The sequence below is a fragment of the Solea solea genome, chromosome 8 (genome assembly GCF_958295425.1).
Source record: "Solea solea chromosome 8, fSolSol10.1, whole genome shotgun sequence".
Taxonomy (NCBI): Eukaryota; Metazoa; Chordata; class Actinopteri; order Pleuronectiformes; family Soleidae; genus Solea; species Solea solea.
The window spans coordinates 15,531,829-15,559,219 of NC_081141.1; the positions used below are offsets into that span (position 1 = coordinate 15,531,829).

At 38.9% G+C, this 27,391-nt stretch overlaps 2 protein-coding genes across 3 annotated transcripts; one reads left to right on the forward strand and one right to left on the reverse strand.

The window, feature by feature from the left end:
• Nucleotides 1-1,484: 1,484 nt before the first annotated feature.
• lifra (LIF receptor subunit alpha a) lies at nucleotides 1,485-17,293 on the reverse strand. Of its 2 annotated transcripts, XM_058636345.1 has the most exons (19): nucleotides 17,152-17,293; nucleotides 10,628-10,843; nucleotides 10,259-10,395; nucleotides 9,546-9,699; nucleotides 9,089-9,361; nucleotides 7,943-8,069; nucleotides 6,554-6,690; nucleotides 6,249-6,391; nucleotides 5,749-5,902; nucleotides 5,542-5,606; nucleotides 5,201-5,432; nucleotides 4,759-4,944; nucleotides 4,439-4,540; nucleotides 4,187-4,333; nucleotides 3,814-3,951; nucleotides 3,610-3,703; nucleotides 3,367-3,433; nucleotides 2,886-3,258; nucleotides 2,761-2,852 (listed from the first exon to the last, which is right to left on the reverse strand). In XM_058636345.1, coding segments are annotated over exons 2-19 (2,637 nt in total). In that variant the 5' UTR covers nucleotides 10,734-10,843; nucleotides 17,152-17,293; the 3' UTR covers nucleotides 2,761-2,850. The 2 variants fall into 2 exon arrangements, with proteins under 2 accessions (XP_058492327.1, XP_058492328.1); XM_058636344.1 differs by having other exon boundaries at nucleotides 1,485-3,258.
• A 719-nt stretch (nucleotides 17,294-18,012) lies between these two features.
• On the forward strand, nucleotides 18,013-26,568 carry cep78 (centrosomal protein 78). The gene is made up of 16 exons (XM_058635204.1): nucleotides 18,013-18,214; nucleotides 20,214-20,482; nucleotides 20,825-21,000; nucleotides 21,094-21,166; nucleotides 21,276-21,379; nucleotides 21,489-21,663; nucleotides 21,782-21,895; nucleotides 22,528-22,598; nucleotides 22,707-22,809; nucleotides 23,176-23,290; nucleotides 23,475-23,517; nucleotides 23,641-23,784; nucleotides 23,889-23,966; nucleotides 24,225-24,409; nucleotides 24,587-24,722; nucleotides 25,345-26,568. The coding sequence occupies exons 2-16, from the start codon at nucleotides 20,221-20,223 to the stop codon at nucleotides 25,906-25,908; spliced, it is 2,343 nt and encodes a 780-aa protein (XP_058491187.1). The 5' UTR covers nucleotides 18,013-18,214; nucleotides 20,214-20,220; the 3' UTR covers nucleotides 25,909-26,568.
• Nucleotides 26,569-27,391: the final 823 nt, after the last annotated feature.

Below are 27,391 nucleotides of genomic sequence, written 5' to 3' on the forward strand. Positions count from 1 at the left end.
ATTTAAAGCAACTTATATTTTTAATGTGGGAAAAAAATGCTAAGAAAATAATTATGTACAGTTAGTTGCATAAAAACAAGGACAAAGGGGGGGTAAAATTGTGTTGATCCACATCAACATAAAAGCATGTAACACATAGCGTTCATAGGTTAGTCTCCAGAGCTCTGCCGAGGAAGCAGACTTCAAGGGAAAACGGTTTGCAGTCATGTTTAAATACTCAAAACTATGCCCACACTTTACTTCTGCTTTAAAGTGATCATCTCTGATCTAATATCTCACACACACACACACAGACACACACACACACACTAAAGTTCTTGCAACCACGTTTCCCCATCAATATTCAGGTTAGTGTCAAAGATAGAGAGGGCATAAAGTAATCTCAGTAGTCAAATAGGACTGCCTGCCTGTTTGGCGTTTGTATCAGTGAAGCCACACAATATAGTTAGTCTCTCATTCATGTCACAGTAGTTGTACTTAAAGCTTGTTGGCTGGAGGCACTGAGAAACAACAAGGAAGAAACTGGGTCAAAGTGAAAATTACAATTAAATAAACACCCTGGTTGCCACTGGACTATAATGTACAATAATAATATTAGCATAATGATGCTTTTGGGAAGCCCAGCCAATGGTGCATCCTTAACAGCCTCACTGTACGCATGGGCAGGGAGCTAATGGAGTATGTTAAGTGAACTTGGACAATTAGTGCCCCCTGTTTGACACCATTATAGCGATGCCAACATCCTGTCAAGTAACCAATATTTACAAGATTATTCCTCCACATTTGTGTCAATAAAAGCTAAAAGGACCAAGTGCCATCATACACTTTCCCATTGGTCCCTTTTCTAATCACAGATTTTATATGTCTACAGTAAAATAAGGAAAATAAAAACATATACCCCCCCCCCCCAAAAAAAAACAACAAAAAAACAACAACAAAGTATCTAAAGGTTCAGTGTGTAACATTTAGAGGGGGATTATTGCGGAAATTCTAAATACTTCCCACATGAAAGTTTATATAAGTGTATAATCACTTATGAAAATCATTGATCTTATGTAGCTTTTATAAGCCTTTTTACATGTACTTTGGGGGGGGGGGGGGCTTTGCTTAATGGAGGATATGTTTCTAAAGCAGCCTGTATGAACAAACCAGCAATTCACGTTTTGAAATGGAAGTTCACTCTGCAAACAAGGATGAGTAACATCCTTTGTGGTAACGTGAAAGCCACTGTAGCTCCCCGACGTGCTCGGGAAAGGAAAGAATGAGCAAAAGCGTCCCACGTTTGTTTCAGTCCCACCATTTCTTACACACTGGAACTTTAAATCTACCACAAAATCTAAACATTTCTGTGAAAATGAATAATGCAAATATGGCTTTGGCACACCCAAGTTAAGACGAGGGCTGCAAATAACCAATTATGTGACCAATGCTGGGACATTTAAGCACTTACATACATACCACCCGATTGTAACGGACACTATATTGTGACATGGAATACGACCAACGCAATGCAGTAAGGCAGTGTGTGTAAAATCCATTATTATTCATCCATCTTGTTACATCTCATTTGTTTGATGCCACCAATAATTTCCTTGAGCATACTTCACGACACAATATAAAACAATGACACTGGCCTGACTGAGAAATGCATGTTCGTAACCATACAAAAATAGAAATGAGAAAATAAAACTCTACTGTTAAGGAAAACAAAACAACAATAACACTCACAAGTAACATAATAGTGTTTGTTCATTAAATTACATCAGTTTGTATTCAGGTTCTAGCTTATCAGTGTATTTCCATTGGGCTCACAACCCACACAATTCCAGACTAAAATAGGAAGCACCACAACTATATCTATGCAAAATAATTCCCATTCTCAACTGTAAGTGCATAATTCAAATAACATGTCAGTTTGTTTTTTTTCCTTTTAGTAGCTCATTGTCTGTCAGAAAGCTGGCATCACCCGAAATGGCAGACCAGCAGATACTGGGAGGAGAGGAAGGTTTTTGTCGACATAACTACATTGTTTTCAAGCCTCAAAACTGGTTTGCTTTCCGTTTCTTCTGTAGTGTAACAAAATTCACATCACCAACAATAAAAACTAAAATCAGGATAACTGACACGTTGTACATGCTGTTGCTCAATGCCCACAGAAAAAACAGAAAAAGGGATTTGTTGTAACAGCCACTAGGTGGCCAGGATGCAATGAATATGGTGGAATAGACATATGACGAAATACTTTTGATTTGCTGTCAGAATAGAAATGTTTTGACATATAAATATACAGATTTTATGATATTTTTCATGATGAGAAACTAATTATATATTCTTTAGGTTTGGAAATAAACATTTGAAAAGGATATTTTGACCTGATGTCAAAGTGCAAATAGAAGAATGTAGTGCTACATCCTTTACCTCGACCATTTGGGCTGAGCTTGTCAGATGCATAACACTGGTGACCATAATGAATCTGAAAGTTTTATGTCAAAGCCTCCTGGCCAGGCTGCTAGTAGTGAGACAGAGATGATATCACGGTTTTGTAGAAGACAGCAGATTAGTGAACCAGGTGGTTGCTGACGATGACACCGGTCGTTTCGCCTCTGCGTGTTCTTCTCCATCAGGGAGAAGGAACTGAGTGGAAGCAACAGAGGTGGGAGATCCAAGAGAAGGTGCCCGGCCTCCACTTTCTTCAGCCTCCACAGGAGAGTCCAAATGCCAGGAGCTCTGGGGTTTATAGCCCCCAGCACTGGCAACCAGCGGTTCTTCCAAAGGCTCGGGTGAAGCCAGGATAATGTCATCATTTTGGGCTCTAGGCTGCATCTGGGGCCGGTAGCCCCCTCCTCCTCCTCCTCCTCCTCTTCCTCCTCCTCCTCCTCCTCCACAGCTGACAGACAGATCAGCATGGGGTTGATGGTCATCAGAGGAGCCTGCAGGATCCAGCTGGAAGACCAAAGAAGACCCTGAGGTCTGGATCCCTGTGTATGTAACATCAGTGCGCGCTGAATCCAAAGAGGAAGCAGAAGAAGCAGAGGAGTCTGGGTAACGTGGCCTGATGGGCCTCTCATCTACAACTTGGTTGTAGTAGCGTAATGATGTTGGCTCATCTGTGTCAACTGACTCATCTTCCATACTCTGCCCGTCTTCATCCTCATCTTCTTCTGGGATAGCAACGAGCATCTCTTTACTAGGATCGTGATCAGACTTATCCACAATATGGATGATACTGTTTGAAGATGGTTTCACGTCCAACGGCCCCTGTAAGATATAGAGCAATACTAATAAGTCGGTTGAAAGTGACGAAAACACCCACAAAAATATGAAATGGGCAATTATAAATTCTATTGAATTAGGCTGATACTCCACCTGTGTCCTTGACCAATCACCAGGAAGCTTGGGCTCAGGAATGTCAGGATAGAAAGCCTTTTTCACCCTGATGGTAAAGTAAAAAGTCAACATCCACTCATCAAAAGCTAATTAAAATGACATATCCTGGTAGTTCAATTCCTAAATCATGTAGAGATAACCCTAATAAATGTTCTAATGTGTCTATGTGTGACAATATTTAAGAAAGGCAATCAACACAGGAGACAAGGATATCAGTCTCACCATTTTCTTTTCTTGTAGCAAATGAAAGTGACAATGACGAGGAAAAATGCTGTGATTCCCAGAGAAGTCAGGATTTCCAAGATCAGCCAATCCACTGTCAGAGCAGTAAACAATATAATTTAGTTAACTTGTGTTTGTACAATAAACACAAATGTTGTCACGGACCAATTATGCGACGATGCACATTACTGTAAGTTTACGTACTGTTTGTTTCCAGCGTTATGGAGGAGGTGGCGCCCGTGTCTTCGCCTGCTGAGGTGTAGGCCTTGACAGTAAATTTGTGGGAACCCTCTTTGAGTCCCGTCACAATGTAGCTCCTGCTTCCTTTGTCTGGTACATTGCCTGTTCAAAGGGGGGAAGCAAAACAGAAGATAAGGCACGAGAGGGAGAGAAAAGAAAAAGGAAGTGAGAAGGACACATATGTCATTCTCCTGTCATGTAATAATAACATTTTAAAAAACATGTTTTTTAAAGAAATGTTATAATAACATGACATGAGAATGTTTTTTTATACAATTCCTTTTTCTTTTTTTTAACAACCTCCACAGGAAAGGCTGTACAGTTGACAAATATTTACCTATTAGTTTGAGCTCCGAGTCACTGCTATTGTAAATGTTGTAACCCAGGAGGAAACCTCTTCTGCTGACCAGAGGGATCTCTCCCCAAGTGAGAAGAACATCAGAGCCCTGCTGACTGGTTGACAGGATGACAGAACTGGAAGGAACTTTGGAAAAAAAACAAGGGAAAGAATAACAATGGGTCAGAAATATAAATCCATTTCTGAAGTCATGACTTCATCTAAGTTTTCCATGTGCAGTGTTCTCCTTACCCAGCTCCTGCACGTATCCCTGCCAGTGCTGAAGCAGCTCTCTGCCTTCTGAGGTGCAGCTGAACAGGGAAAAGGTGTACCTCACACCCGGCTGGAAGTTGGCTAAGGGCAAAGGAAGAGAAATAATTTTACAGTATAATTTCACATTTCATAACGCCCTATTTTAAGATACTGAAGATAAAATGGGTATTTCTGTACATGGATAGATTATTTTTTCAAAAACAGCACATGGACAAAGACATGTAGAAAAAGATACAGTAGATTTTAAATATGCTTAAAAAAAAATCCTCTATTTTCATGGATTTCAATGAATGGCTTACCTGATTCGACCAAGACATCCGTAGTTCCAGCATCCAACTTAATCCAATCCACTGGGCAGTTCCGTGTACAGACGGCATTGTGCCACTCTACCACATAACCACAGGTGGCGTTGTCATTGCTCTGCCAGAACAGAGGGAAACCTCTGTCTGTATAAACTGCCCTGGACACAGCAACAGGTTCTGCGTCTGGAAAGACAAAGATTCATGCACAGCATGTAGAAGCAGCAAGTCTTAATATTCACATTTTATACTTAATATGTAGCCAAAATGAATAACACAAAATCATCCAGTTACTATCAGCATCTACACAAATAAAATAAAAAAATAACCTAATTCCCCCCCCCTCGGGAATTAATATTACATATTTCTGATTCTAATCGTTTTTGTCCTTTCGAAGAAGCTAAGACCTTCAAAACACACTCTCCCCATCTCTTCCACATACCTGTCAAACGTATGACAACATTTGCGGGTTGAGAAGGCCCTTCAGTGTTCTTTGCAATGACGGTTGCGATGACCTTGGTGTCACTGCCAAAGGGGGCAATCTGTGTGAGGTTGACGGATGCAGCAGTCGTATCCGGTGAAAAAATGTGTGTGTGCTGTAGATTTTCTTCAGTGCTCCAGAACGTGACTTCATAACCTGTGATCTGGCCGTGGCTCTGTCTTCGTGTCAGAGGCTGTCAGGACAGAAAGATGTGTACAACTAAGACAAAGGTTTTTTAAAACTGACTTCAACGTCAGGTCTTTCCACGGTGAAATGATCAGACAGTCTAAAACAAAAACTACCTTCCAAACGACCTGCCCACTGCTGTCTCCGTTTATCCACATCCACACATCAGGGGCATCTGGAACTGAGAGAAAACAAAAACATTCAAACAAGGCAAAAACAAATGTTACAAGTGGTCTTTCTTCTGTTAATCAAAACAAACCTCCAACCACATTCATCCATCCAACTACTAAGGGAAATGTGTGCAAAAAAAATGAGCCTGTTACCATAAGTGTTGGTTTTGAAGGTAAATGGTTCACTCCAGTTTCCCCACTTCCAGAAATTCTGTTGGGCCCCGCAGCGGATTTGAACACTGTAATCTTCATCGGGATAAAGGTCTGATAAAACCACAGACTGCAGACCTTCACCAGAGACTGTATACTAGAGGCAAACAATAGACTTCATTACTGTATGGTACATTGATGGCAACACAGAGACATTAAAGTCATATCAGGTCATGAGTGTATGCATATGGGGCAAAGTGGTTAATACTGTGGTGGTATTTCATAAGATGATGCTCTAACATTTTAAATCTATTAGCAAGTAAATATTTAACTGGCACCGCACCTTGTCCTATTTTTGCACCATGTCCTGCTTTTTTAGTGATTGTTGTAGAAAATGTGCTCAACTTAACTGGTACTTGCACAAACTGACCTAATTTGGTTGTTGCCATTAAATGTACAAAGTTAGGTACCCAGCCCGAGAGAAAACATGTACATGGACTTACATTTGTTTTAGATCCATGGCAGGAAAGCTCTACCTGGCACAAAAGAGCCAGGGAGGAATAGCTGCTGTACGTCCACTGCCACAGCACAGTGGCATTCCAGGCATTGATGACAGCGCTCACGTTCACTGGTGCGACTGGATGTACTGGTGGAAGAGTGAAACAACAATCAGTGACCTAACATGAGTATTTCATATCTACCGTAACTTCTGTTTTGAGAAACCACTATAAAATCTAATTTATAGGAACTCTTTCCCTTGGTATAATCTGGTCCACTTATTTTAAAAAAGGGAGGGTGATACATTTACCTCTGTGACTGAGTTCAGCAGAGTCGGTGATGATGTACTGGCCAAGAGGATTCTCAGCTATCAGTGTCCAGTTACCCTCCCACTGTGCCACACTACACTTTTTCTGCCTCTGCTGCTGGCGTCCCCTTGGACAATCCCTAAAAACAAAATAAAGTTGATAAGACATAAACAGACTTGCTATTAATGTGAAAATCAAGACATCAAAATGGAATAAACATAAAAGAAATCTAAAGATAAAGATAGAGACAGACCCAAACACATTCATCATGCAACAAGCCTTAAGACAATTCATGTGAAAAGTCTGACTGCAAACCAGTCCACACGCACGCACTCACACACACACACGCGCGCACGCACACACACACACACGTCGATTAAACTGAGTGCCTCATATTTCTTGTCATCCTCTCGCTTGATTGATTTTTATTTTTCTGGGCAGAAAAGGCCTTTTAGATAAAAGGAGAGGACAGATCATCAATTATGCAGGGGTATTTCTTTCTTTTTTTCAAAAACAAACACACTTTGAACCACATCCTGGTCCTTTTGTGAATCTGAATCAAAAAAGAAAACATTACTCCAATCTCCTCCTCCACCACCTCGTTACGACTTTCTGTAACTAAGTTCAAATGATCAGCCCCATTGATCACTGATGATTCATTACAGATCAGATTTGATGGTTCACATCTATTTGCATCTGAACGTGACTGTGTTCCCAAACAGAACGCATGCACACTAATCCCTTTTTGCAACGACGACGACAACAACAACAACAACAACAACAACAACAACAACAACAACAGACATTATATTTTGGAAACCACTTGGTACTGAAGCGGGAAACAGGCCAGATAAGATGGACCTTTATCGATCTCCCTGTTGCTGGTGCAGGCTGAAGACGACAGTGCATGCATATACGCAAAATAAATACTCAAATCTGAGTTATATCAACCGGAAAAATTAGAGTTTCCAGTACATTTTGCCTTTGCGTTTCCCATTTGACAGCATCTGGGATTTCAGTCACATACAGAATCTATTGTACAGTATTATTAAGTTGATTTGCACTCATTCTAATTCTGCTGGTTCATGGAATAAAAGCAACACAGACCGACCACATGATTTACACCATTCAAACCTATACTATTATTAACAGAGGTACTCATTTTGACCTATGAAACTAATCTCCATATCAGGGATGTGCTCCGCATACGCTCCTTTCCTGTTGAAAATGTGAGTGCCAACAGTTCTGCAACCCGACACGAGCCAGATGGCTTTCAACAAAGCGTCAAGTTTCAGGTCAGGTTACAGCCAATTTGCCGAATGTGCATTTGTGAGCCAAGATAAGGTACAACCATTGTAATGTTTTGCCATTTTCATGCGTGAATATGGTACCTCTTGTTCAGAGTGAAGCGTGTTCCACGTTTGCCAAAGAGTTTCGTGTCCCGTGCTTCATTCCACTGGCATAGAGCTGAGGTCAGGTCATAAGTCTCACACACGAAATCACTGAGCAGTGGTGGATCTGGGAAAAGGAAGTAGAAGATTAATCATTGCTTCATCATATATATGAATAAAGATTAACATTATACAAACACACATTCAACAATTACTTAGATTTATATTAAGTTCATCTAAAGACTTTGATTCCAAACTCAGTCATTCATTATCACCAGCACTATATGGCCGTTGCAAGAATCTAAACAAGGATCTAAACAAACATACATAATAAAATCATGAAATCTTTAAAATCAATACAATTTTAAACTGATCCCTTCAGAAATTACTTTTACACTTTGTGGTTACTCTTTTTGCTTCTCCTATCACCTTCAACCAGCTTAGTTTACATCCACACTACCATGTTCTGCAATCTAGATGATACTTTTATTGATTACCAGAGGGGAAAAATCAAACAGCAGCACACGAACGTTAGCAGCAAAATCTACTAAAAGATAAATAAGTCAGGAACAAAATGGCAGCAAGATATTGGGTAAATAAGTAAGATAATATAAAATACAAAGACACAATGTGCATTATAAGCACATTTCATCGACTCCAACAGGCTGAGTTAACCGCCCTTTTCACTATGAGTGATATGTATAATTTACAAGTCTCAGTTGCTGTCAGTTCAGTCTCGTCTATCTTCTTTCTGTCTTTCCACCCGTCCTCTCTTCTCTCAACCTCCCTGGTCAAGGCAGATGGCCCTGAACCCCCTGGTTCTGCCAGAGATTTCCCCACGTTAAAAGAGAGCATTATCTATCCACTGATGCCATGAATAACCCTTCTTCTTTTTCCAATAACAATTTCCGACAGGCTGTACACAGAGAGGTGCACTGCTGCCCTACACAGTTCAAAGTTCTTTATCACTATTCAAAGTTCAATAATAAATGTTGAGATTTGGCGACATACGAATAGAATTGATTAAATGCAACCCCAGAGCACCACTTCCAAACTTAAGTGCTCCAAAACTACTCGTAGTTGTGAGGAAGGACAGGCATACCACATTCACACTCAAGTTCCTATCAATCTAGTTGTTCATCTTACATCCAACAAACACCACAGCTCCTTGTGGCTCCTTCAGGCTGTCAAAACAGACAACATTGGTCCCCCAGCTGCTGGATGGTCCCTGGTTAACCACTGTGGTGGCATAAGTTCGCCTGCTCAGTCGTGTCGTATTCATGATTCTACTGCCGTATTGGATAGAACCAAAGAGCTGCCCCTCTTTCACAATGCAACAGAAGGTGGCGTTGGACCCCACTGGCATAATTCTTTCCTGGGGGTAAACCTGGAAATTCTCATTGCTGGGGAGATCATTTCCTGAGAGGAAGTGACAGAAGAAAAGTCTTTATAAATTTACCATTGAAAGACAAATGAAGAAATAGATACAAGGCAAGATATACATTTTACAGTCTATTTAGGCACAAAGGAAAGCCATGTGTTTTGTTATAAGGTTCCTCTAATTATCAATATTCTATAATATATATTGATTTACTGTCCTGACCTTGAAATATCTGAGTGTTGCTCCATTCACTCGTCACCTGGCCGTCTCTTGAGCGGACTTTGATCGACAGCGAGGTACACTCCAGAGGGTCAAGTGAGGTCCAGTTCCACTGGTGCAAACCACTCACCTGATTCATTGTCACAGACACCGTCTCCTACAGTTAATCCACAGAACAGGCAGTGAGGGACTGAACCAGAACAATATCAATCTGGTAGATGATGATAGGCAATGGCAAACAGCTCAACCAGAAAAAAAACCCCAACTCATTTGGATAATTGTTTTATCTGCTAGGGCATCATTCAAAAATCTAATTAACCACTAAAGTGAAATGGGCTACAGAGGCAAATGAAATCCATGTAACGTAATCCATAAAATATAATTGTCTGTCACTGGACTGGTGTACATGTCAGCCAATAAATGATAAGAATATCAAAGATATGTTTTTCAACACATTTTTCAACACACCCTACTATAGTTTGTCCAGTACCACAATTAAATATTAACAATAACATGACTGCCGTGATTTTGTTTGTCGCTTATTGTTGTATAAAAAGAAATGAATACCAGTCCATAAGTGAGTATCCAATTTTTGACCTTAAAAATGCACTATGAGTCCGGTTGTAGCTCCTTTCATGTGACAGTGCAGACAACTTGTAATACCACAAGTAACACAAGCAAGAGGAGAAAATGAAACAAACAACAAATACTCTTACATAGAAGACTGTTTCATTTAGTTCAGTTCGTAGAATCATGAGGTCAAACGTTGTGGCTGCTCCTCCCAGCCAAGATATGGACAGCTGCTGGGCAACCATGTTGGCCGACAGGCTCACCTGCTGCGGTACACCAAGGACTGTGGTAAAAGAAATAATAATAGGGACAGATTATTTAAAAGGCAGGATACACGTTGAATGATGAATATAATATCAGCTCCACAGATTTACAATGAAGAAATATTTTACGACATGGCCCTTTAAGCAAACTTTTCCATATATACATGCAACAATATTCAGCTGGTGCACTGCGTGTTGCAGATCCATTGATCAGAATTACAAGGGTGGAAAGTGAAGTCGTTTGGTTCTCACCATCTTTGGCAAGAGTGTGGGCCGCCGAGAGGCCCAGGAGAACACAAGTGAGCCAGACTCGGCAACAGAGAGACTTCGATTCGGGACTGGCACTCGAACGAGGCATGGTGATCAACTGGCCAAGCGTCTGTTTGCAGAGACTCCGGTGGTGGTTTTGTCCACTACAGGAACACCATGCAAGGCATCCCGGGTAGCAAGACAGAGACAGAGGGCGTCCTGTGGGAGAAGAAAAAGGTAATTGTATAATGAATACAACAGCAATCCTCTAAAATGCAGACCGATCTATCAGCTAACTGAGAAAGTAAATAAAACTCCCTCTAACTCTAAGCACAGAGGGCTGCTCCAAACTATGACGGTGATGCTGAGAAACTGAAGGTGGAGTCACAGAAACAGAATGTCCTTGTTCATGGCAAATTGTGCAAATCAATTTCAGAAGATGTCTGTATGTTAGTGGGGTTAGTGTTGTCCGGAGAAGATGTGCTTATGGAAAAGATGTTTCTTGGCTTTGATCAAATTTGGCACCTAGTGCCACAATCAAAACGAATAATAAGAACAATCTCGACCGTGACCGCCTTTGGTGCAGGAATGGCAACACCAGATGATGTTCCTTGGGGAATGTAGTTGGTCTGTAGGAAATTGTTACCTCTATTTGAATGTGGCAGTCATGGGAAGCCAGTGGGAGTTCTACAGCAGAGCCAACATGTGTTCTTTTAGGCTGAGAGAAGACCACACATCATGCTGTAGTCTGAAACATCTGTTCACTGTGCATTAAGAGGCCAAAAGTCCTGCCTTAACATTCAGTATCATCTTCATTATCAGTTCCAGTATTATTTTAGAACTGTGTACTGTGTGGTTAACTCAGTGTAGTAGTTTTTGTACTACATGTTCAACATACCCTCCTTATTAAATTATAAACTATTAAAAGACAGTTGGAAATAACAAAGAAGAATCACCTGAAAAAAACACTTACATGGAACATTTTTTCCAGAAACTTTCATCCACACCAGCACAACCTGTTTTATACCAACAGGAGGGTCACAGTTTATTCATTTCTAGTGTCAACACTCCTCCTTCCCAGCAACCTTTAGTCAAAGAGTTGCCACAACTTGCTCATTGGCTGTGGGTGAATGCACCGCAACAACAACCACGTTCTTGATGTACTATTGCCGTTTGTCCTCCTCCTACGACTAAGTCAACCACACAAGTCTTATGGAAACAACAGGTCATGGGCCAAATAGGTGCTCTTAGAAATCTCTGAAACTACAGTTTTGATTACTTGTTTGCTGCAACAGGTTCAGACATGAACATTTGAACAAGGAAAAAATACAAAATACATCATCTTTTTAAAAAGAAGGTCTCGCTTATTGGACCTTGTAATATATAACAATATAGTGTCTACATACAGACAATATATTATGTTTTTATTCATTGTTTATACATGTCCCACAAATATTTGTGTTTCTAAAAAGTATTAACAGATATTTAAATGTACAAGTCAAGAGAGCTTAGACAATTTAATTAAAAGAAAATGAATCATCTTTTCTGAGTAAGCGATACGTTCGTGTTCTAAACCTTTAATCTTCATGGGCTTCAGGTAGTTGAGATGGAATTGTAAAAATTGTCTAAATAAGATGATTATTAGATTATTTAGCACTGTGAAATTAATTACCTGCAGTCCTAATTAGTATATGGCCAAATACTCCCAATACTAGAACTACAAAGGACAAGGCTTGACCTGGGTGTAGCAGCATGTGTACCTAATTCTGCTTTTGTGTGTTTAACTGTCCCCAAGATGTTGTGGTGCAGTTTGTCTGGTTTCCCTCAAGACAGGCTGGGACAGGCCTCAAACAGCTTGCTGCCTTTACAAAACAATGCTCACACGTACATAACCAAGCCCATTCACAAGCTGAAAACAAATGCAGTACACACCTCACAGTGTCTACTGGTGGATAAAACAGGTACATATGCTGATAAGTGTCAGCCAAACACTGATAAGTGTCTTAAAAAAGCATTGTAAAATAACAATAAAAGCATGACCCTACTCTCCTTTTTAATAGCATCACGGTGGATGATTTAATGCTCTTTTTGTCACCATACAGTAAGTAATACCAGCTGCTACAAGTGCCAATGACCTACCAGTGCACAGGAGGCAATGCAAACAAATCATTCCGGAAAGTGAAAGTTACGGGAATAAGGCTGTGTTTGTATCCCAGTGCCTCCTGACCTTTAAGTTTCACTCTGAATCTGCAGTTATCTTCCTTGTTTTCCAAGGAAAAACATGCAGGTATAAAATGCAGAAATTAAACAAGAAGATATTCACTTTATGGCTGAATTTCAAGGTCAATTCCACACAGCTGTTTATTATGTGTGCATAATATTTTTGATGAGTTGTTCCACAGATTTTTTAAAGCATTTTACAACCTTAAAAACATCACCTTCTAGTGAAATTCAGAGACATGGCTCAAAAGGAAATACAGCTGTGTCTACAGTGACCCTACATAAAAGGACCAGTGTTTTAGGTGGTCCTGGAGCCTAGAAATCATTTTCCAATTTCAACACCAGCCTGAAATGTTTTACAACCCTTTAATATATCCTTCAACCATTGAACTCTGTAAAAAAAAAAAAAAATACAACGCACTGATGGGAAGTGGAAAAAACAACTCGCGATTCTGGGAAATCTCACCGAGAAACTGATATCTATGAAAGCACACCAACACACAAATCAATACATCTTGTCTGGGCATCTGTCGTTGTCCTTGTAGCACTAATACATTTGACCACAAAACAACAAAAACCACAAGAATGCTGTTGTCACTTAAAACCCTCATCTATACGCCTGCAGTGATTCTTTTTTGTAGAAGTAACAGACTAATTCAAATACAGTTTGCCTCCCCTCATCACACTGGACTTTGCCACTTATCTCTTTGACTACTATGTTAGTAGGGCAGCCATTTGGAGTAAGGCATGGAAGCACAAATTGATTCACCTGCAAGTCACATAGTGTGTGAGTGTAAGTAGTGGCTGAACATATGTACACTCCATCTAATCTGCTAATAATCAATGCTAATTCAACATTTCTATAAAATGTTTAAAATAATTAACAACAAATGGCTATCAAAAGTGTTCAAAGCCTAGGGGAAGATTTTTTTATTTCTTCTGTAATAAGTTTGATCATTAGATGTGCTTGACTCGTGGATACTGTTTTAATTCCGCAAACACCAAGGCAAGGAAGAGGCATGTAAAGGGTTTGCACATTTATTTCCAATTATTGTACATCCAGGTTACATTTGCATCCACATAAACCCAAGCCTCTCTCGGATCAACAACACATAGAAATATTCCCTTGATGTCCCAGGTTGTGAGTGACGATTTATAGATTTAACAGTAACATAACGGTCAAAAAACCTTTTTATACCAAACCTAGTACAGCTTCTTACAGACACGTCCACCAAGGCCAATTGCTAAATATTTTTCAGTACATACCTACCTATTGCCAAATTTAGTCAAACCTATCACTGTTAGGAGAAAGGAAAAAAAAGAAGATTGGAGCAGTTCCATCACTAAATAGACTGAAAGGGGTGAGGAAAGCTGTTTATAAATGAGCTGCTGTGTTTTTCAGTTGGCGTTTACTCTCATCAGTAGCACATACATTCTCAGCCTTTCTATCTTTAACCATTTGTAGCCACAACCTTCAAGCACCTGACAAAGACAACCAAATTTTAAAACAATGATGAAAACCTCGGGTACTATTTTCTTTACTGAAAAGTATGTGGGATGGCAGTTGAAGCCGACTCCAAGGAAAACCGGGCCTAGACTCAGTAACACTGTCATTACATTGTCATTTCACTGTCATTACGCCGTCATCTGATGACCACCAGGGCCAAAGACATAAGCACACAGTGGCTTTAGTGTGCTATACAAGTGTGGTGAAACATTTTGAAACATGGGCTTAAGTTGCTGCTAATTATGTATGACCTTTGAATGGAACTGGAGGAAGTCCGGATACTCATGAAAGAATGTGTAAAAAAAAAAAAAGGAGAACAGTTGAGTGTGTCCGAGTGATAGGTTGGTGTGCTGACCCCAGGGAAGAAGGGACATTCTGTGCTGTGTGTAGCTATTGGAGCTCAACCAAACAGCGTTTCCTTCCTTCCCTTTCCCTGTAATCTTTAATGAATGTCAATATAAACCTCAGAGGCAACAGGAAGCAAGTAAGAAAGTCCCTTGTCTTGTCAAACTGCAAAATGTATTTTTCGATAGTGTCTAAATTACTGACTAAAGACAATAAAAAAAAAACATTTACCTAGATTCAGAATCAACTCCCTCCATTAGAGAAATAAACAAAATATAGAAAACACAGAGAGGCTATTGGCCTGCCAGGTACAAGTAGACAGTTTATTTTTACCCACATTGTTCTGAGTCACCCCATAAAGAAGGACAGGCAGCAGATTTATTCCATAAGAACATCAAGAACAGGATACAGCACCAACTGCTAATGAACCTTAGTGCTGTTCTGAGCAATCTCCTGAGTAAGGTGCGTTTATGCGGGATCTAAATTAAATGTCCCACAGTTTTCAGTGAGAAACAACTCCTTATTTAATGCACATGAAACATATTGACAAACTCACTATATATTGAGCAAGATAGATGGATAGATTTGCTTTAAAGATTGTAAAACTGGAAATTAAATCTGGGGAGTCTTTCTTCTGTCTATCTTTCTATCTGTAATCATTCATAATTATTAATATAATGATCAAGTGGGTATTCTTAAATTCCTGAATTGATTTTCACATTTGTCCCTTTTCTTAAAAAACAAGTGGATCTGTGCTATATGTCATGTACAGGGCAGACACTGGTACAAGTGGTTCAGCTCAGTTTAGTGCTGAATGATGTGTAAGAGACACAAACTGATCCGAGTTCTTAGTTTATTTGCTGAAGAGCTATTATTTGAAGGTGATGATGAGACGTGAAGCCACGAGAACTGAGTAAACTGTGTGTTGATTCTACGTTGTTTAGTCTGTCTCTTTCCAGGGAGAGAATACAATAACTAACAGCTGTCTTGTCAAAAAAAAAGTGCAAGGATTAGAGAGCAGACTTCCTGTCCCTGCTGTCCTTGCCAAAACTTATAATAGTGGATGTCCATATTAGTTACAGCATCTACTACTGACAATCCATGCTTACAAGTGTGTGAAATACAGTTTATAAACAGCTTAAGGCACAATTAACACCATTTAATATTAAAAGTAGGCTGCAACAAGTAATTGATTAGTAATTTAGTAGCACCAAATTAATTGCCAACTATTTTGATAATTAATGATAATTAATGTGTCATGTGGAGGATAAAGCAGTACATGATGGATGGACGGTCCGTATATATTATTTAAGTTTTAAATATATTAAAATATGACAACTGAATTAAATCAAAATTAAGCGCAAACATTTGGAAGGGCAGGGGCGAAAATTAAAAGGCCACCTACTGCGAAAAAGTAAAGGATGCATACTGCGCACTGGTGGGGCAGGCGCCACTATTATAAATGTTCCTACATTTTAACACACCTATACAGAAACATCCTTTACAGCACATAATCACTTTCTATCACTAAGATGGGCATTTTCTACACAGCACTGAATATAATTTCTTCTAAGAACACTCTTTGAGACACTGTCATGTAGGAACAGTAGGGAACTTCATAAAGGCAACCTTTTAAATTGGAAGGACACCCATAGGAAATGAAGTTGCAAGGGCATCTTATGGGACACCCACTTTTCTCCTCTAGAAAGGCACTCCTTTATAAGCAATCAATTATTTAAATTTCTATTTTGCTTTAGAGGCCACAAATGAAAGGCAGCCAGTAGGGCTGAGAGTGATGGACATGGTCCTGTCATAGATCCACACTGTAAGACACTATCTGGGAAATCAAAAACATCTAGTAACCATGTTCTAAAGACTCGATCTCTTCAGTCTGTGAACAACAACAACCACCACCACGATGACGACATACACATTATCATATCTGTACATCCCACCGTAGGATCCTTCAAAAAAATAAAAAATAAATCCCGTTCTCTCACTTGATACCTTATACATTTTGATTTATAATCGCTACATTTCAGGACAAAGTAGAGATCAGAATAGGTATCCCCGACTGTATTATTATTATGTATTATTGTCACAGGACGCTTTTGAAACATTAGCATTAGCCCCAGATCAGTGTAATAGATACTGTTACAGTCAGACGTATCGTAAACAACAGCACATAGTGATAGTACTTAAGATATGTAGCTTTCATCTTTACTGCATTTAATCAGTATAGACATTGTAGCACATGTGCTGATTAGTGCTGTTTTTGACCATATCAAATCAACCTTGAGGCCAGCACCCCAACACACTCACAAACACTCAGACAGGCCAGTGATGTTTGAGATAAAAAAGTGCACACACACACACATACACATACACACAGTGCTAGCTACCATGAAATGTTGTTAAATGATAGTGATAAGCGGATACATTAAGTCAAAATTACCTCTGGTGAAGCAAAAACGCCTTCTTGGTAATGTTTAAGCTTTATATCCAATTATTTAGCTTCTTTAAAAAACAAAACATGGGGTTATTTTCTTCGTAGCCCAGCCTCAGCTCCACACGGTGCAGTTAGCTCTTTCCCAATGAAGCCACATTGGAATGGGATTACTGGAACAGTGTCCCACGGCCTTGATTGACAGTTACTTGGACCAATGGGCGTCGTCTAATCTGTTCGAGCAGGGCTGGAGAGGGCGTTGACCTGCTGCGTTAAGTCACACAGGACAGACAGGGGGCCGGACAGAAGGGACAAGCGAGGGGTCAGAACATTTTTCCATTGGTGGACAAAGTTGGACAAAGTAAATGATGATTTGACAAGCAGTTCCACCGCTTCGTCACCGAATTGAATGTATGAGTGAATTAATTTTTTCTGACAAATTAAAAAATAAAAACGGAATTTGGATAAAAGACATGGCATAACTTGCAACATATAATTATACTAAAAGAGAAAAAAGACATAACTCCATTAGAGTAAGAAGTGTGAATGTATGTCGTTAAGGAGGCTGTCATAAGAAACTCTATTTAGTTAGATAAAAGATTAGATGTTACATGTTATTACATGTTACATTGAAATACGGTTTTAGCCATTATATGTACGGTTCCTTTTCTTTTTTTTACACAATTCTGATATATATTTTGGTTGTGGAAAATGAATATACGTGTAGCTCCTAGTAGATCTTTTAGTCATTTGGTTTGTGTGGGACTGGTTCCCCAAACTACCTGGCAACCTTCCTGGCAAGTCTCTGGGGAAGTGGTGGAGGGAGGGAGAGAGAGCTCTTATTATTTCACTCGCCATGTTATCTGAGCATATCCTCCGCTGCAGTAGGTGGCAGCAGAGCTGACCAGTGACGAGTGGGCGAGGCTTCTCTCCAGCATCCAACAGCGCCTCTTTTGAGCAGCGCTCACGAAGTTTGCTTTGGACACAGGACAGTTAACAGACCGCGGCAGTAGTCGCTCTGCTGAAGGAAAACGGTGCCACAACGACATAGAGTCTCCGTTATACACGAAAGGTGTGTCATATGGTTTTAGTTTGAATGGACGTTGGATGAGTGGATGTTTATCAGCGTGTGTCAAGTGTCCTTCACGACCAACGGTTGCTAGGTGCTTAGCGCGCTGCTAACGCCTCTAGCTGAACGCTGTCATTAAAATGGCATTAAAATAGGCTTTTCAGCATGATTTTCAACTCTTGTCAAATCTCGTCATGATATATACACTCGACCTTGCTTGTACCAAAGTGAACCCACATTTGTTTGGCAGTTTTGATACACCTAATTGCTGGAAACATTCCTCGCAGAGTTTGTTGCATATCGATGGCATAATTACGCAGCTTTTGCAGAAAAACAATCTCATTCCACCATATCCAATAGGTCCATCGTATCGATGTGTTGACCCACTCCTTATCAATAAAGTTAGCAATCTTAGATTTAATCAGAACTAGACTTATATTTTTATTCGAGTCCATCTATTTGTTTTGCTTCTGTCAATCTCAAGAACCCTGTGCATATATTATGTCACCTCAGTTACTCAGCCATATACATGCATGCACACACAAATCAAAGGAAAAGAAAAAGTGACAGAACAAACTAAAACCTTCAGAGTCCATTAAGTCCCATTAAGTGCTATTTTTTTAACTTGTGTGCACAGTGTAGGGCTGGGCGATATATCAATATACAATGTATATTGTGACATGAGACAAGATACCATCTTAGATTGTGGATATTGTCAATCATGATGAGGTACTTGTGGTGACTTTTCCTGGTTTTAAAGGCTATTGCATTGACGATGATCATATTTATTATATTGAATAAATCTGTGAAATACACTAATTATTATAAATTCAATATTATATATATTGATTAAATAAATAAATAGAATTTATTTTAAAAAGTCCCTTGATGAGTCTTCTTTCATATTAAGCCTAATTGTTTATAATTTCCTTAAATACCCAAATATTATTTATCTTTAAAAAGTCAAAGAAATAAACCAGGTATTATTTGAAATGAAAGGTAATAACTGCATGTAATTAAATTAAATGCACTTATGCATGTAATACAGATCATAAACAAAAGGATATTTTATTTGAGTGTATTTACAGTGTGTTGTTACTGTTCTTTGAGATGCGCAAACATCTCTAAAGAAAACTTTTCATGAGCCCAGAGAAACAACCTGTGTGCACTTTGTAGCTTTATATCCCGATGTGTCTCGCATGTCGGTTTTTAACCTAAAAGTATATTCTTATTTATAAATGTTATTGCCGTGTATCGTTATAAGATTTTTTTCCTGTATCACCCAGCCCGACGCACAAGATTACAAAAACAAATGGTGCTTTGTACAAAACTGTAAATGACGAGATATAAGTATGATGTGGAGAAACATATTGATCATAATTTGCATTGAGTTAATTGGAGGAAAATTCATTACAGCATGTTACTTAAAAAACAATACTGTCTCTTGAGCAGCTTCAGCTATGTTTCCATGAACTTAATACAGTGACACTGGAAATACATGTGACGTGACTGAAGTCCATAGAGAAAAAATCACCTTTATTCCATGAATGGCTGATTAGATATTTGCATTAAGGAGAAGCTGAACTGGTGTTCCTAATGAAGTATCAGTTAAGTGTAGTTTTTATTTTATTTGTGCAATAAAAAAACTACAATAAAATAAAAAACTAGGGCTGAACAATTAATCGATATTCAAATCACAGGAGGGGCAATATTTGTTAATAGATCTATTGTTCTACAAACGGAAGAGAACATTGTTGTTTCTGCACAAATATCACACAGTAATCATTTAGAATGTGTTTTTGAATGAAAATGAGAATAATGATGTAAGAAATTACTATTTCCTATGATATCACAATTGCTGTCAAAATAATCACAATTAGATATTGATTCAAAATCGTTGAGCCCTATTGTGCACACCTTTCTCAGCACTACCAGAAGACCTTGTGGTCTTGGTTTTTATGAGTCAGTTAAATGGCTTTTTAAAATTATGTTTCTTTTCCAGACCAAAGATGGTACAGGACAGTGCTCAGATTCGCCGGCAGGGTGCCCAGGACTTTATGGCATACTACGCCTTTGCCTGTGCCAGACAGGAATCAGTCCCTCTTCCCTCTGTAAAGATGAACGTTGACAAAGGGATGCTGGACTTTAATGGGGACAGGCTCAAGCTGACTGACTGGCCACCAGTGCTCACCTCTATCTCCATCAACAAACATCTGCACCACATCGCAATAAGCAGCACATATCAGGCTAGTCTCGGTCCTGGAGATGCAGGCAAGTCAAAAATAATTTCTATTGTATTATCTACTTGCCATAAATAAAAAAAGCAGTAAGCTCAGAGAGCACAGATCTCCACCAATGCTGCTCAGTTTTCCAGTTTGACAATACACCCCCCTATCAAGCATGTTTAACAATTGCTTTCAAGACCCAAGTTCACCAATATCTAATAATTTCTTCTTCTTTGTGCCATATCTTACATGTAACTTGTTACTTTTGGGTTATGTGCTTGCAAACAAAAAGACAAACACACTGGAAAACATAACTTCCTTGGTGGAGGTAAGGCCCATTTTACCACTTTTACCTTATTAACAATGATCATATCATCACTAATTTCAGATAAAAGGTATTATAAGTCTGGCTTCAGGAAGAAGATCCCAGTTATTCGCTCAAAGGACATGACATTTAAGCTGTGCAAAGCCTTAAGGGAGTGTTTGACTATCTCCCCCAACCTCAAGACTCTACAACTCAATGGGCTTCCACTGAGAGAGAGGGACCTTATCATGCTGACAAAGGTGGTGCAAACTCCAGAAATCTTGTATGCATTGTTTAAAAAACAACAAAAAAAAACAACACATACAATGAACAGAACTTGTTTTTTTTTCCAGGGTTTGGCAAAAAGTGTTTCACTGCAAAACCTTTCGCTGGCCAATTGCCCAATTTCTGATGAGGGTTTAGAGGGTATGTATGTTTCTTTACACTATTATATATTTTTAATTAGAGCAAAAGTAGTTGTTGCAATGTCTGTGCGCATGTTGTCTTTGTAACGGAATAACATAATGTGTTTCAGTAATTTGCCAAAGTGTGAAGTATTCTCCAAGCATCAGAACAGTGGATTTTACAGGATGCAATCTCACCTGGAGAGGAGCAGAGCACATGGCCAACATCATCAAGGTGAAATATCTTACTACTAATTGTCTTGTCATATTGTTTTTTTTAATGTGTTTTTCTGACATGTATAGAGCCCAATAAAAAAAAAAATACATGCAATTTTTTTCCTCAGCATCAGGGTATGCAGAGGCATGGTACTGCCTGGGCTGAGTCTCTCAGGTATCGACACCCACACTTTGAGGCAATGGGAGGTCTCCGCCGTGTCACTCTTAACTCTAACACATTGATTGGGGACCGTGGTGCTGCTGCTCTTGCACAAGAACTAACAGAGGACCTCTGGGTTAAAGGCTAGTTTGCCCGATTGGGTTTGAAAGAAATACAAAGAAGCAAAGCAGTTAAAAATTCTTTCTTTTATTACTCTTGTTGCTCGGGGTAACTTATTCTATTTTGTGACTTGTTTATCAGCTGTGGACCTACAGAGATGCGGTCTGTCCAATGAGGGAGCTCGTCGTTTGCTGGAAGCCTTGAAAACAAACTCTGTTCTGTGTGTTTTGGATGTTCGTAGTAATCCTCTAGTTGGTAAGACAACACCTTTATCTCAGTCTTGTGAAGACCAAATGTTTTCACAGTGCGTAGGACTTTGGGTAATGTGCTACGTGGTTGGTGTTGTGTGTATATTGTGGGTGTAAAGTCAGAAACATTGGAGCCTCCAGGTAGACCTGGTGCGGACTGGTGGTTAGAGTTCTATATATCTATTTCTATTTACATACATGTTATTATCATAATTGTTATTGTTTTAAATATGTAGCGTTTAGAGCTGCAACTAACGTTTCTTTTCGTAATCGATTAATCTGTCGATTATTTTCTCGATTAATCGTTTGGTCCATAAAATGTCAGAAAACCTTAAAAAATGTTGATCGGTGTTCGTCAAACCTGGAAATGAAGATGTTCTCATATGTCTTGTGTTGTCCACAAACCAAAATGATTAACTTTTAATGATTTCTTTGTTATCCAGAGCAAAGAAATGAAGCTTAAACAATCGAAATCCTGTTTTAATCATGAATCAAAATAGTTGTCGATTAATTTAGTAATCGATTAATAATCGATTAATTGTTCCAGCTCTAGTACCGTTTTCAAGCTCGAATAAGTCCTTTTCATACAATAATTACTTAAATTGTGTACTAATAGTCACTAATTTCTTTCCTTTACAGACAAGGTCCTAATTAAAACTATAATAGAGAAAGTACTGATGAACAGTGAGGCTGATGGACAGTCACTGGAGGTTGGTGTTTCTGCAGCTAATGTCAATAGTAAGAAAAAAAGTGCATTTGTCGTGAATTTACTGTGTTATGGGCAGCTGTGCGTGTGTCGTTTTCATGTTGCACAACAGTATTCTTGGATCAAGCCTGCAGCCACTGAGCCACAGAGAGCTTCAGGCCCAAAGAAGCCATCAAAGCCCAGAACCATCAGGGGAAAACCCTCATTTCGGATAGGTACAGTATATATGTGTATATTTTTTTAATGTTTGTTTGTTTTTCCCAATACAATATAAAACCAACTATTAAAGAGAGTATTTTTATTCCTGCTAGTGAGCATACACTTATCTTTTGCTTTACTAGTTGAAATCACCTCATTGAGTTTTACTTAATATAACTGTTATTAATGGTAATCCATCAAGCATTTATCATCACATAGTCTGCCTACATCTGCCCTGGTTTAACACTGAATTAAGTACAGTAAACAGGATGAGGGGCGTTGCATACATTACTATTACATTACATTAGTGCTATGTGACCGTTTTTCATTAACAGAGGCCCATTGACATTAGTCTGAGCACAATGCCTGTTTTTCTGGTGCAGCCGCATGTAAATCAACATCTGGAGGACGGAGCTCAGGTGTTGTTCAGGTTCAGAAGCTCAGTTCGTGTTCCAGTTACATTCCTTGGCGAACTGCTGCACGAGCTGGACGCCAGAGGTGAGAATGGTTATCATTGAATACATTTTTTTATTTCTTTCTATTTTAAAACTATGATAGAACAAATGATCTGATCTAAAAATGTTGTCACAAACCTAGGCTATCTTTTATAAAACCAACCATAATACAATAAAACAGCATGTTTCAGTCAGATTTTACAGTATGTGGGATATTTTTGTTGCAGAGGTGTTCCTCCTGGAATAACTGTGACAGACCAAAGCTTTCAGGTAAATGTTCTTGTTTTCTTTCATTTTGTTTGCTCCACTGTCAACCATGTCAAATGTGACCAAAGTGTGTGTAAAATAGATTTAAACTTTTCATTTTCTGTTCATTTACATTTTATTGATTAGGGTGCCACTACTGTGACAGTTAATGTGGATTCAGGCTCAGAGGGAGAGGAGGAAGAGGAAGAAGAGACGGTGGAAGTGGAGCAGAGGCTGTCGTCTTTGAATCTCCAGGACAGGATCACTGAACGACAGTTTGACCGTTTGCAGGTCAGTCTCAACGTGTTAATATACCAAACAGGATCTTTGTGGTTTAAGGCTATTTTCTGGATCTCAAACTCTCATCTGTGTGCATTTTTATGCTTGTCCTGTAGATGGAGCTGAGAGAGTGTCGTCTGAGGTTGGCAGAGGAGCGCAGAGCCAGACTAAAAGCTGAGTCAAGGGTCATGGAGGTGAGGAAAATTTGCATTTTTTTTTTTTAGTTTACTTAATCTTTCTTTTAACAGCTTTTGCTTTGTTTGACTTAGCTGAGACAGTGATGATAAAAGTGGGACCATTCTAACACCCTCTGATGTATAGCATAACATTTGTGCATTCCGTTTCACACTTACAGTATGTCCTTGGAGGAAAATACATGTGCAACTCTCTATATACTTATATAGCAAGTAGCAAAAAAAAAAGATGATGCTCTTTGCTTTATTTGTTTTCAGTACGAGTTGGAGAATGCTCGTCTTCGTGATGCCAATCGCACTCTGACAGATGCACTTACGGCCACTGGCTCTGGATTAGCACCACCTGGTGCTGTCAGTGTTCTAGAAGACGAGGCTGTACTTGAGAGTATAGAAAGCTCATTTACTAAATTCCATGCTTTCCTGGATCTCCTCAAGGATGCTGGGTGGGTATTCAGTTTCTCTTTTGATATGAACTGGGTCTGTCCCAGTCTATTCATCTCACTGTGGAAGCCATTTAGTGTTTCAACTATTGTTCCACCAGTTAACCTTATATCCAATGTATATGATGTCTGTAAATTTAAATTATATATGATGTTTTTTTCTTTCTCGCTCTCGTATAGCTTAGGGCAGCTAGCTTCAATGGCTGGAATTGACAAGTCAGATTTCCAACATCTTGGAAGACCTCAGCTGTCCTCCACAGTAGGAAGACATTTGGATGTTGAGGATTTTCCAACAAATACTGACGCTCTTCCATTGGTAAGGACATGCAATGCTAAAATAGAATAGAATAGAATAGAATAGAATAGAAAATACTTTATTAATCCCTTGCGGGAAATTCTTTTGTCACAGCGCTCCAGTGTACAAAGGTAACAAATGTTGTAACAGCAATTTTTTTGGAAATTACAAAATTACAAACTATAAGAAGAAGTAGGAGTAAACATAGGAATAAAATTACAAAATTAAAGAATACTATTAAAATAAGAATAAATTTACAGAGTTCTATTAAAATAAGAATAAATTTACAGAGTTATTTATCATACAGAGAAAATGTGACTTCAATTTGAGATTGAGACAACAAATCTATACCAGTTTGGATCAAGTGTTTAATAGTAGGGCTGCAACTAATGCTTATTTTTCATCATTTTTGATTATTTGACCATTACTATCGCAATGTATCCATCAGTGTGATATATAAGATTACACAATTACACTTACAATTTACAACTTGCTTATTTCCAGGACTTTGCCAGATTTGTTTATATCAGCTCTATGTCAGGTCGGACTATTTACAATATGGAGGCTGTTAACTTCCTACTCAGAGAACCAGGATTGCAGAATATGTTTTAGGATTTTAATGTCCGTCATTTTCTGTCTTAAGGTAACCACTGCTGCACCTGCTCTCCCTGGTGGCCCAGCTGAAACCACCACTCTCAGATCTCGATCCTCTGTCAGGGCGCCCTTGCCTGAAGACAGGCTTCAAGATGTGGCCTTCAAAAAGGCCACCGGTCTTGCAGTGGAATATGGTATAGGTGGAGAGAAGGAACCAAATCAATATTCCAAGCCATACACCCAGCATGAGTCTGGTTCTGAACACAGTTCATATAGCCATAGATCCTTAGATAAGGTTTCCTCTGGTGGAACATTTAAAATTCAACAAAACAAACACAGAAGCAATAGCAATTCTCAATGGAGTGATCCCCATAGTAGAAGTTATTCTTCACATAGTCATGCATCTTATGCTGGATTATCAGGAAGATCGAGTGTTAGTGACATCATAAGTGATGAGATGGAGTCTGTGGGATCAGATGAGTCAAGGAACAGTAGAAGGGCAAAGCATGGTGCAAAAGTTCAGTCAGGGTTAGAAGGGAGGGCCTATCCTGGGAGGGAGGGCTTGGAGCAGATGAGGTCTTGGGGAGGTCCAGGGCGGCAAGAATCCTTCTGAAAAGCTGAAATACCAGAGAAATGTAGAAAGTGGGATTGTTAGTTTCGGTCCTCATTTTCCTCTTGGCTGGTATTGATTGACAAACATGTCCATGTATGGATAGCAGGGTTTTTTGTATGTAGGTGCAAGTCTTTTGTAGGCATTTTACACTTGATGACAATGTATAAGATGAATTCATTTAAGTGCCATTGTAGAAATTTGGAATTCCAATCTAAATGCACTCAGTTTAGGTTTTACTCTAATTCAAATCCACAACTCGTCATCCTCTCAATGCCAAGTTGTCTCTTCCCAGTAGTTTTACACATTTGTATCTAGAACTCACTCGTGTAGATATTTTTGATGGATATTTTATATTAATATTTATATGACCCTTTTTCTAAAAATATTTTATGATGTGAAATTGTGTTCTGTTTGTTGCAGTTCTATGCATCAAATATTTTACAATATAATACATGATGGCAGGTTTAGATTCTGTTTCTTTTAAATTCAAAAACTGATTGATCTGCCACTCAAAGGTCAGAATTGCCAAAAATGCGTCATCACACAAGTAAGCGGTTGTTTCTGTTGTTTTAATGTAACTTGTTCATATCATTATTTGCATTGCGCGCTAAAGAAAGAAATTAACTACTGAAATGAAATTAAAGTGTGACACCTGACACAGGTGGTTTTACTCATATTTTATGTTTATAAATTGTGTCCTAAATACTTTTGTGGACTGGACTTTTTTGCATAAATGCAGATAACTCCTAAGCAGAATCAAATTCTGTAGTAAGCTGTTTTTCTCTCAGTGGCTCAAAAGTGGCTGTAAGCTACCGAAAATGATGGTCTCTGTGAGTCAGAACTGCTCTGTTGGATTGAGCCTTTTTTCCATTACTAGTGAGTAGCAACCTCAAATCAAAGCCACAAATAGAGCTTTCTGGAAAGTGTAACATTTGTAACACCCCCTATTTCTTCACCCAATAGTTTAGTTGCTCATTTAACCTCTGTTAACTCTGAAAACATGCTTCTCAAATGGATAAATCCACTCATAGTGCAATTTAAATGGTCCATAAGATATATATGAAAGTTATATTGCATTATGGCAACAACTTAGTCATAACGCCCCTTTCTACATGTATTACATTTAAAGCCAAGCTAAAAAAGAAATGACTCTGTTCAAAAGAAATGTATTTTATTATTTGTCACATTCTGTGATATTTGGCAACTCATACAAACATATGTTGACGTGTAATCAGTGTTCCTTATTGAGTGAATTATTTGAGCTAATGTTGACTTTATTTGTGTTGCAAAGGGGAGTCAAATCCAGGCTAGTCTATTCAACTATGAAAGCTATGAATTTAAGTTTTAGCTTTCAATTGCTCATTAATGACCGTGACACTAGAGGTAATTCGGTCAATGCTTAGTTCAATGGTTAGTTTAAGTGTTCTAATAAAACAAGAAGCTGTGATGTCATAGAGTCTTGACAAAAACATAGCGTACTACA